General features: G+C 29.2%; 1 protein-coding gene across 1 annotated transcript; it reads right to left on the reverse strand.

Annotated features, from left to right (window-relative positions):
- LOC145572766 (uncharacterized) lies at positions 1 to 9,383 on the reverse strand. Its single transcript, XM_081631754.1, has 2 exons — positions 8,460 to 9,383; positions 1 to 982 (listed from the first exon to the last, which is right to left on the reverse strand). The coding sequence occupies exons 1-2, from the start codon at positions 9,015 to 9,017 to the stop codon at positions 275 to 277; spliced, it is 1,266 nt and encodes a 421-aa protein (XP_081487880.1). The 5' UTR covers positions 9,018 to 9,383; the 3' UTR covers positions 1 to 274.
- Between the last annotated feature and the right edge of the window lie 3,190 nt (positions 9,384 to 12,573).

The raw sequence follows: 12,573 nt of genomic DNA on the forward strand, positions 1-12,573 counted from the left end.
AAAAAGGAAAATTATCTCATTTTTAATTCTGAAAAATACTTCTGTATAACGTACAACTCATGTCAATGCTTACAGATTACAAGGACTCAAGACACTGACCCCAAATCCATTGCTTAATCTGGGGTTACGGAACCAGGAAATAAATAGGGGTATGAGGTTACAGTAAACAACAAAAAATACAGTTACATATGCAAAACATTGGGTAGCAACATGATGAAACAAAAACAATGGCTCCTCGCAATATTGCTTTCTCCAAATCCCACGCATCAGAGGGCTAAAGAAGCCTCAGGTGAGCTGTATCGTTTAATCTTTTTATCTGCCAACCAGTTTTCCAAGAATGTTGTAACACAGTCACAGAAGAATCCTCTACACAAATCTTATGTGACATCACTGGGCTGCAACCGAGGATGCCCAGCAATAGGCACTTGATAGAAGCTGAATGACTGAAGACTCCAATGCAAGTTAAGGAATTCTGAGCATTTATATCACTAATAGAGCTTTGTCGGCTTGGTTCCTTGGGGGACATCTCCTCCTCATGGTAGTTTTCAGTCTTATCACCTGTTGTAGTAACCACTTGCAGCCTGCTTTTTCCAGATTTTTTCCTGGATAACTGCCGGTGTCTGTAAAGCAAATCCCACTGTGGTGCAGGGTAAGACTGTCCATCTCGATCATTAATAGAGTTTGCATAAACATGTGAACTCTGTTGGGAAAACCCGCCATCATTTGTGCGAGGAGAGAGAAAATCTGATCTGAGCTTTTCAGGCAGAACCAGTAAAGTCCCATGCAGGAACTGAACCATTCGGAATTCCACTTGCCTGAGTGACTCTCCAGACGGTGCAGCAAAATCTGGCTGAAGTCTGTCTACTATATTCAGTATGTCAGGAGTATACATTTCAGAGCGCGGGCAACCCTCCCAATGGCCCTGGCTCATATCTGTGAGTGCATCAGCTGACTGTATCTGTTGCTCAGGAAAACTCATCTCCTGCACAGATGCATTGATGAAAATAAATTCCAGGAATATGAGATTTCAGAAAGCCATATTTCAAGTAGCATACAAAAACAAAAGGCAAGAACAAGATGCATTATATGTCACTTGATATTCTTGGTATAGCAGTCGAAACCTTGTCCATGACAAATGCAGTTGTTAAGATATAATTTTGAAGATGTATTAAATTAAGCCAATCAATCAAAGCCTTAATCCCACAAGGGAAGATTCCACAAGTGACATACAGGACACGGAGAATGAAAAGCAGGGGCAGGGTCTTATTCTCTCAATAAATTGAAATAGGGCATCAAGACGTAGAATAATGCAGTTCACCATGTTTCAAGGAAATGAAGGATGTGGCAAGCATATTTCCTAAATAATACTGCGACACGGTCCAACAATTCTTGGATCTGTCTGGATATCCACGAAATTTGTGCACAGTTATTCTATGTGATAAAATAGAAATAGTCCATCAAGCATTATTTATAGAGTGCTATCAGTAATGCAAAATGGAGAGCAATTATATTACTCCGTATGATTATGGTTGCATCCTATAGTGGTAGATTTTAATGAAGCAAGCAATTAATTTGGGTCTAAAATAATCTACATATATATATTCACACAATCAATCAATCAATCAATCAATCAAAGCCTTAATCCCAAAAGTGGGGATATATATCCCAAAAGTGGGGATATATATTCACACAATGTTTAACTGAAATCCGGTATTTAGACGATAAATTTTGAAAAACACCATCATATGCAAAATCTAAGTTTCCAGAAGCACAAAATCAATCAAAGAATTACTCATTCTGCCCCTAAATAAAAGTCCAATTTGACCAAAGATCTTGTCCATAAGTAAAAGTCTTATTTCTCTACTTTCTTTGTTACTATTTTATTTTTATTACTTCCTCCGTCTTTTTATTATTGCACCATAGGGGTTGGGTATAAATATTTTGGTAGTGGGAAAAAAGTAAGAAAGAGAAAGGTAAAAATACAAAATTGCCCATGTGACATATTGATAAATTAAAAAGTTGTGTGAAAAAGCAAGGGTATGTTGGGTATTTGTAGTGTGAACACAAATAATTTTTTTCCTAAAGAGGAAATGGTGCAATATTTGTGAAACTTCCTAAAAAGGCAAGTGGTGCAATAATAAAAGAACCGAGGAAGTATTTAAAATCAACTTCAACCAACTAAACCCCATTTTTTTTCACTATTATCAACAAACCCCACTAACTTGTTTTTTATATTCACCTTTAATCAATCAAGCCCCACTTCTTTTTGTATTCACCTTTAATTAACCAAACCCCACAATTGTTTTTTTTTTTTTTTTTTTTTTTTTTTTTTTTTTTTTTTTTATAATTAACTTTCCTAAATACTTGTGCAAATGGAAAATGAGACTTCCATTTGGAGAGGGAGGGAGTAAATGTAATTAATTTTTGGCAACATCATAAATACATGACAATCAGATGAGTGCATATGTGTGAAGAAAAATTGTGACATTTACACCCTAAAAACCATAAAAGCAGAATACATGTATAATTTGAAAGTAATTCATCAGTAACTTCTATCTATTCAACCTATCTCAGGCTTTTAAATTTGAATGTTTATTTTATTATTTAAGTTAAGAAAATTCTCTTCAAGACATATGACAGTGAGCAGTGAGGCCCTTATCTAATAGATAAAATATGGCACAGCACAAGCAGCTTAATGGTCAAGTAAATGCTTTTTTCAGAATCTTAAACCACAGCATAGACTTATAATTTGTACATTAACATTTAACAAGAGCGTACAGTAATTGAAAACAGAAGCTAGGGTATCTTGTCCATACAAGCCAATGTATACAACATCAGACTGTCCGAAAATGTTGCAAGGTGATTATATTCAAGCTACTAATTACTTCATAAAGAATTGATTAGTGGTTGATAGTACTTCCTTAAATAAACTATAGTAAACACTATAGAGAACAGGGATTTATTATTACGACTGTTTCATATTGACTCCATGGAAGCTAAAAATGGAACTCCTTGCTGTTTGAGGAGTTTTCAAACCAAAAAGGTTCCTTTGTTTCTATATGATTGGGTTGTCAATAAAATTGGTCAGTAAGAGAGGCTTTCAGCTTACAATTACCCAAAAAAATAAAAATGGAGAGCGAGAGAGAGAGAGAAAGGTAATATCTTTCATGAATTAACTTCTAAGATCCTGCTTTGGTTATGGACATTATTATCAGGCTGAAATGAAGTCCAGCATCCATTTACAAACAACTGGGCTTGAAGGTGAGAGATAAGAAGTCAATCTAAACCCTAATTATTGACAGGTGAAAGGTCAAGGAAGAAACAATGAGTGTATCATATAAGAGAAATTAGAAGCTATAGGGGCACAATGCTTACACATTTCTACAGTGGCTAAGCAAAGTATGTTATTGGGGGATTGTCCTACAAAGGAGGGTATTGAACTTCAAAGTTAAGAGTGGTATGGCAAGTAGGGCTATTAGATAGCAAGTTGCCAGCTGGACTTATTGCTTGTAATTTTGATTCAAGGCCCTTTCTAGTTAGAGACGGGAAGTTCATATGCCAACGCCTCAAGAGCCCCATCTATCTGCATTCCTAATTTCACAAGTGATGTCTTAGGAATGATGGAGCAACAAGCAGCCAAGTAATTAGCAGGCTGTGAACTTCAATTTGCAAAACAATTAAAAGAAAAGTGCAAAAGTCCTACGAGCCAAAAGAAAAGGAAAAAATCTCCCATGTAAAGGGTAGAAATATTTAAGGGAGACAAGGTAGAGTAATTAGAACCTTGCAGGCAGCAACTTTTGATAAATCCATATACAACTACTAAGTTTTGATATATCACAACCCCCGTCTCCTTCTGAGGATTTTCTTTCAGTTGTTTTACGATAGAACTGAGTTTTCCCTTCTTGCAGCAGTGCCTTAGTTAAGTACAATCTTACAACAAGTCTCGATCAAAAATTTTGGGTTCACCTGCATCATTCCAAAGAGTTGACGTGCCTCCATGAATCCTTTAAGCTTTAACATACATCAATCTGTCATGGGTGTAGTTGGCCTTTGCCAAGACAACATTCCATTGTCTAGTTATCAATTGTTATTTAATTGGAATGACTGATGTGATAGGAATCAATGGCTTTTTCATTTTGAGGGTCCTAAATATAAGTAAAAATCCTATGAATACAAGTCACATTTATGATTTTTTAAAATCAATTCCCCTATAATCTTGTTTACACAATTTCCCCCCTCTCCTCCTTCCCTTATTATATACGAATTATATTATAACCTGTAAGCCACATTATATATATTCCACAATTAACTTTTACACAATTGTAATTGGAGGTTACTCTAATTGCTAAATTGGGAAACTGTTGATATTTTTCCGATAGACAAACTACCAGAAATATGAACTGGTATTGGCATCAAAACTATTCTGTATTTTAAAATTTTGACTATTCTGTATTTTTCCTTTTTGGAAGAAAAGATTTTAAACAGTAGCAGAGCAAATTCCAAAAGAGAAGTGTAAAGGGTTTTTGGGACAGAAGAAAAAGGAAAGTGTTGAATATTTTGGTGGTACGAAGGGAGTACATAGAACACCTTCATTGGTTGTTGAAGCCTCTCAACTCAAAGAATTAGCTTCAGTAGAGTTCAAGGTCATCACTACAAATTTAGTTGCCACTAATGTACGTGCTAAAATCTGTCTTATAAACTTCTTGTAAACTTTCACTTGAGACACTAAGACTTCTTTTTCATAATACTTGGACTTCATTAAACTGTTTAGAGCATCAAAGTGGTCTTTTTCTCAATGATTTTGAATATTTGTCTTGCGTGTCTAGATTCTAAAAAGAAAGCTAAAACTCAAATTTGGGTATCAAAGAACAAAGTTTGACAAGTGAAAGAATCTAATAATGTCAAGAATTTTCATCCCAATACCCAAAGATATATCAAGTTAAAAAGTGGAAGAAAGGTAATTTTACTTTTTTTTTTTCACTGCGCTGAAATGCTCAGACACTAACCTGATTAGACAAAAAACACATAAAATTATTGTGCTCTTAAGCCCACTAGATCTTTGTTAAAAAATAATAATAATAATAATAATAATAATAATAATAATAATAATAATAATAATAATAATAATAATAATAATAATAATAATAATAATAATAATAATAATAATAATAATAATAATAATAATAATAATAATAATAATAATAATAATAATAATAATAATAATAATAATAATAATAATAATAATAATAATAATAATAATAATAATAATAATAATAATAATAATAATAATAATAATAATAATAATAATAATAATAATAATAATAATAATAATAATAATAATAATAATAATAATAATAATAATAATAATAATAATAATAATAATAATAATAATAATAATAATAATAATAATAATAATAATAATAATAATAATAATAATAATAATAATAATAATAATAATAATAATAATAATAATAATAATAATAATAATAATAATAATAATAATAATAATAATAATAATAATAATAATAATAATAATAATAATAATAATAATAATAATAATAATAATAATAATAATAATAATAATAATAATAATAATAATAATAATAATAATAATAATAATAATAATAATAATAATAATAATAATAATAATAATAATAATAATAATAATAATAATAATAATAATAATAATAATAATAATAATAATAATAATAATAATAATAATAATAATAATAATAATAATAATAATAATAATAATAATAATAATAATAATAATAATAATAATAATAATAATAATAATAATAATAATAATAATAATAATAATAATAATAATAATAATAATAATAATAATAATAATAATAATAATAATAATAATAATAATAATAATAATAATAATAATAATAATAATAATAATAATAATAATAATAATAATAATAATAATAATAATAATAATAATAATAATAATAATAATAATAATAATAATAATAATAATAATAATAATAATAATAATAATAATAATAATAATAATAATAATAATAATAATAATAATAATAATAATAATAATAATAATAATAATAATAATAATAATAATAATAATAATAATAATAATAATAATAATAATAATAATAATAATAATAATAATAATAATAATAATAATAATAATAATAATAATAATAATAATAATAATAATAATAATAATAATAATAATAATAATAATAATAATAATAATAATAATAATAATAATAATAATAATAATAATAATAATAATAATAATAATAATAATAATAATAATAATAATAATAATAATAATAATAATAATAATAATAATAATAATAATAATAATAATAATAATAATAATAATAATAATAATAATAATAATAATAATAATAATAATAATAATAATAATAATAATAATAATAATAATAATAATAATAATAATAATAATAATAATAATAATAATAATAATAATAATAATAATAATAATAATAATAATAATAATAATAATAATAATAATAATAATAATAATAATAATAATAATAATAATAATAATAATAATAATAATAATAATAATAATAATAATAATAATAATAATAATAATAATAATAATAATAATAATAATAATAATAATAATAATAATAATAATAATAATAATAATAATAATAATAATAATAATAATAATAATAATAATAATAATAATAATAATAATAATAATAATAATAATAATAATAATAATAATAATAATAATAATAATAATAATAATAATAATAATAATAATAATAATAATAATAATAATAATAATAATAATAATAATAATAATAATAATAATAATAATAATAATAATAATAATAATAATAATAATAATAATAATAATAATAATAATAATAATAATAATAAAATAAAATAAAAGCTCACTAGATCTTTATTTCATAAATCACAATCTTTATTTTGAAGCCTGCCGATGAATCTAACAACTATGACTCGACCAATGTCACACAAATAATTGTCTAAGCCCACGAGACATACGAACTAAAAAGGTGAAACATTCTCCATTTTAGGCACTATCTGGATTATCTGGAAGGGTAAACGACCGCTTCCCTTTCCAAAAAGGCATTAGAGGTTAATCTGGTTTAGAATGTAAAATGTAAAGACTCGATTGCACAATGATAATAAGGCTTTTACATATCACAAGAATAGAAACACTCCAAATAGATTTGATCATCTGAGGTCATATTGCTATATACTAAATTATTACCAAGGAGGAGGAATCCAAGAAACAAAAGAAAATCGTTTTGAGTTAAACACAAAACTTATATGCATGCACTTTACGTTGCTCATAGTAAGATATTTTCACAACACTCACATTTTTCACATTGATTTCCTAGAAATCTTTGTTTTTGTTTCTGCTAAAGCATCCAAGTATTAAACTGAGTAAGAGTAACTAAAACACATAATGCATAAACAATCTAGCAACATAACGCCTTTAAAAACATCAGAAATCTTATCATGATGAATTAGCATAGAAGAAGACATGGTCCTCCTTATTCTATGAACATAAGGCCAGATCATATTTGATTGTCATATTTGCTTAAATGTGTCTACTGCTTTTCTCAAGGTATGAAATTTACTCCACAAATATAATCCATAAAAGATCAACATATCCTCAAGAGTGCAGCTTCTTGCTTGTACTGCTTTAAGTGCACATCACGCCAGCAGTCAGTATGCAACTCGAGAACCAAACAAGACGGAAAAGACCCATGGTCCACAACAGGAAGGAGGTATATGGATCCCTTGTCAATTGTCATAAACCAACATTTTAAGGTATATACCCAAGTCCAAATTTTAAGCATTTGAGAGATAAACCCTATTGAAGTATGTGTGATACAAGCACAGCTAAAATTATATTGCTCAATGCTCTTAAGCAATCACCATCACAAATTGATGAAACCAATTTAAACTCGTTTCAAAATTCTATAACTACATCTATGAAAATCCTTTTTAGTCTTAGTCCCCATTCCCACCTTTCCTGCCATGTATAGTACTCCACTAACTACAAAGTACAATTAGCTCGACAAACTCTCATTATTGTTATACTCAAACCAACGCCCTTGCAGACACAATACATGCAGCATATACTTGGATAATTCAGAGACAGCCAATAAATGCTCACATAAGAACTCCAACAAATCCTTCAAAGAATCCTCATCATATAACCTCCTTTTACCATATGGCATCGTCTCTCCATTTGAGAGCCTATATTTACTCCGAACACAATTTGAAAACCATATTTCGACCTTAAAATTCAAGAATGTCCCTAATAACCAACAAATGGTAAAAGTTCAACTTCTCCCATATTACCATATATCACATTGTCAACACTAAACATAATACAAACAATTCCACAATAATCAATAGCATCCAATTACAATAAAAGCATTTAACAAACAAAACCCGAAAAACTATACCTGACAAACAGAAACAGCAGTAGCTTTAGCTCGATCCAAAGGAGAAGTATAAACAGCATTAAACCTAACACCTTGAGAATTCAAAAACACAGCCAAAGCCCTAGCTTGCCTCTTCCCATTAGTAGTCAACCCGGCATTTGGGCATCTCCCACTAATCAAATCAGGCCTCAAACTCATCTCACTTTCTCCATGATTAATCAAATAAACCTCCATCACACTACCCCTATCTCTCTCATCTTCGATCAATAGCATCCCATCCGACGAGTAACTCCTGCCGAAGCTCACAGTAGGTGGCGGAGGCGGAAGCGGAGGCGGCGGCGCAAGAACATTGTATGGGTCCCACACCTTGATAGAGGGTCCCATCCTAGGGGTCCCTAGAGAGGAAAGCTGAGGAGAAAGAGGGGAAGCTGAAGCATAACATGGTAACATCTCTGGTTCTTGTTCTAGAACCTTCTTTACAGTGTGTGAATCTCCTTGTCCTGTAACTCCATTTTCTTCTTCTTCTTCATCATCTTCTTCTTCATCTTCTAGAGTTTGGACTGATTGATTGGAACCCATTTGAGTTTTTTTTTTTTTTTAGCTAGATTATGAAATTTGGCTGATTTTGTCAAATTATGATCTGGGTTATTTGCATATTGCAAGAACAAGTGATGTTTTAGAAGCAAGAATTATTGGGCTTGTTTTGGGAGTTGAGAAATTTAAAAAAATATATATAAAATTGGGATAGTAAATTTGAATGATTATGTTTAATTATTGATAATTGGAGTAGTGAAGTTGGTTTGCTGGATGAAAGAGTGTGAATAGATTGCCGGGAATTGAGGAAGAGTGAAAGGCAGATCTGATGTGATGAGAGCTTTTACAATGAAATTCTGTTGTTTGTGGATTGGTAAGAACTAAGAAGAATATTTGAATTTAAAGTTTACTGTGCAAACTTGAGAGTTGAGACTCAGATAAATTTCCCAATTTCAGTTGCATGACACTAGGGGTGTTCAAAACTAGGTCCGGACTGAAAAAATGGCTTGGACCAGACCAAATTAAGTGGTCCGGTCTCTGGGCATAGAAATTTATTTTTTCGGTCTGATTGATCCAAAACCGTATTAAAATCGGTCTTTGTTCAGACTGTTTTTTTCTTAAATTTATGCATAAAATCTTAATTATGGTTAAGATTAATCTTAATAATCTTTGAAAACTTTAATTATTTTAGATTTTAACACCAGCAAAAAACCTCAAAATGGTTTTAACACTCCATAAAAAAAATTAATTTTAACACCATACCATTTTTCGAAAATTTGATTTTACCACCACTTAACGGATTTCGTTCAAGAATTCGTTAAGTAGGGTCACAAATTCATGTGTCGCTTTATTATTGGCCAAAAAAAGGAGGGGAAAAAAAAAACCCCTACCTAGTCACCACTGCCCCACCTCTGCCACCTTGACCCAACGCTGTCGACGACACATCCCCTCCCCCGACCCACCTGAAACCTCCCCCTCCCTATACCGCGACCCTAATCGGCCCCAAAAGCCACCAAACCAAACCAAACCCCTTCTTCTCCGATTTCGGCCACGAATTCTGCCATTAATGGTAGAAATCGGCCGATTTTGGGGCTGAGTGGCCTTAACTGGCCAATTTCGACCATAAATTCGTGGCCAGCCATTATTGTATGCATCTGACAGTGTTGTAGGGGTTACGTACCAAGTCAGTACTACGTGGGTTAATTGGTGAGTGTTTTAGAGGTTACTTTGTTCATTTACAAGTGGTCACATAGTGTGGTCAACCTTGTTGTCAAAATCGTGATCCGTATCGTAGGATTGTGCGATCCTACGATCCCATTTTAGTCAAATAATTCGGTTCGGATGCGGAATCACAAAGCAAGTAGTATCGTTGCAGGATCGGTCAGGACCATACAAAATTGGATCCCCTTAAATTAGTATTGGATAGTATAGGATCGGGCAGAATCGGACAGAATCGTGCAAAATCAGTCAGAATCAGATAAGATCGGTCAAGATCATACAATCCTACTTTTTAGTTATTAAAATGAGCCTAAAGCAATCAAACTTTCTCTAAGATAGGAAAGTTACTATCCAACTGCTAAAATTTATACAATTTTATGGCTTAAAAAAATGTGTATCTAGTTTTGTAGTAGCCTTATTACTACTCCTTTTATTAATTTCGTACGTTCTTACGATTCTACGATCCGATTTTAATTTATCAATTCAATCCTACTCCTATCACTGATCCAATGTAGGATCCCGATCTCGATCCATGTAGGATCCCGATCTTAACAACCTTGTCAGATGCATACAAAACACTTTTTTTTTTTTTTTTTTTTTTTTTTTGCTATGGGAGTAATAGTACTTCCTCCTTTTTAAAAGTGTATCACTTTGACTTTTTTACTATTCATATACCACGTTTGACTTTTTTTTTAACTATTTTAAAATAAATAAATAAGTGTTATTATATACAATCAGAGGCGGATCCACGTTGACGCCTGGGGGGCACGTGCTACCCCTACACACAAAAAAAAAAAAAAAAAAAAAAAAAAAAAAAAAAAAAAAAACTGTTTTTTTTCTGAAAAAAGCTACCTTGATATTTACATAAGGATTATAGTCCGTATATATATTAACTAACTTCAGCATTGGTTCAGTGGTGAGGAAGAAGAATGGTGAAATGTGTTTGTTCTCCTCAAGGTCATGGGTTCAACACCCCCTTAGATAAATTTCTTTTTCCATTTTCACACCTTTTATAAACAATCCTCATAATAATATGAAATACTCTCTCCGTTATATTCAATGACATTCTTCTTATTTTCATTACATGATATTTATTGCAATTATTTGGCCACTATTATATCTTGTTTATATATTAGTATGAAAATTTACACTAAAATGAATATAAAAAAAATCATACTCTATGATGTCTCCATCTGTGTTTAAGTAAATGAAATGTTTTGACTTTTTACACAAGTAATCTAATTCACTTTGATTAATGTTTGTGATTTATACATCAGAATAAATATAGAACGTGAGTACTTGTTAGTATTGTCTCAACGAAAAATTTATTAATATTCAATTGTTATAATTTTATTTTTAAAGATATTTTCAGTCAAAATTTTACATTAGCATACGTGCATAGGAAAAATTTATGCCAAAGTTTTCCATATAAATTCATAAGCAACTTTGACTTAAAAAATAATAAAAAAAAAAATAGGTGGAAAATTTGTCATAGTATAATTGATATCTAGAATATAAATTACTAGATGAAACCCGTGCGATGCATGGTTTGTTTGATTTTTTTTTTATGAGCCTTAAATTTGTTATATATTTAGATAAAATTCCTAATATTAAAAGATAATATATAATGTTTAATTAATTAAAACTTAAAAATCTCATTCGCCAATTTTGCTTACATGGCATTTGAATTATTTAATTCTAAAAGAAATTAATAATCTCCTATTTAATTGGCTACTACTAAGATTTATAATCTTACATGGCGCACTAAGAAAATTAGATCCTATGTGGCTCTCTAAAAACTCGGGAAAAAACTCCCCTTTATATATATATATTAGATTTGTAAAAAAAAAAAAAAATAGCATGCTTTAAAAAAAAATAATAACCTTAAAAAAAAAATAACCTTGTCAATATAAATGTTTGAATTTAATTGTTAATTATTGTACGACTACACAACGCATTATATTCAAAATTTAACGTACTTTGTTGGCTGATTATATTACGTTATAACGCCATTATATTGTTAATTTAATTGTCCAGTGCTACCCCTAGTTAGGATTCCTGGATCCGCCACTGTATACAATAATAAATATAATATATCATTAGGTTAGTCACAATGTCTATTTTCATAATTTAAGTTTGTTACAATTTTTACTAATAAACAATTAAAGATCGATATGAAATTACGAATGGTTAAAGTTACATACTTACATCACCATAAATATACTAGTCAAACAACTAATGCATTTAAAAAAAAAAAAGGAGTATTAAAGAGAAAATCCAAATTTTTTTATCTGATAAACTTGTAACATATCTCCTCTCACAATAGTTTTATCGGTTTTTTCACCATATACCCCTAAGTTTTTTGTTTATACACCATATACCC

Source organism: Chenopodium album, chromosome 1 (assembly GCF_948465745.1).
Source record: "Chenopodium album chromosome 1, dcCheAlbu1.1, whole genome shotgun sequence".
NCBI classification, from domain to species: Eukaryota; Viridiplantae; Streptophyta; class Magnoliopsida; order Caryophyllales; family Amaranthaceae; genus Chenopodium; species Chenopodium album.

Excerpts from the sequence above, each read along its gene's own strand:
- LOC145572766 (XM_081631754.1), bottom strand. The coding sequence starts at position 9,017 with ATGGGTTCCAATCAATCAGTCCAAACTCTAGAAGATGAAGAAGAAGAT. Across the intron at positions 983-8,459 it reads CTGCTGTTTCTGTTTGTCAG|GAGATGAGTTTTCCTGAGCA; the intron begins GTATAGTTTTTC and ends GCATCTGTGCAG.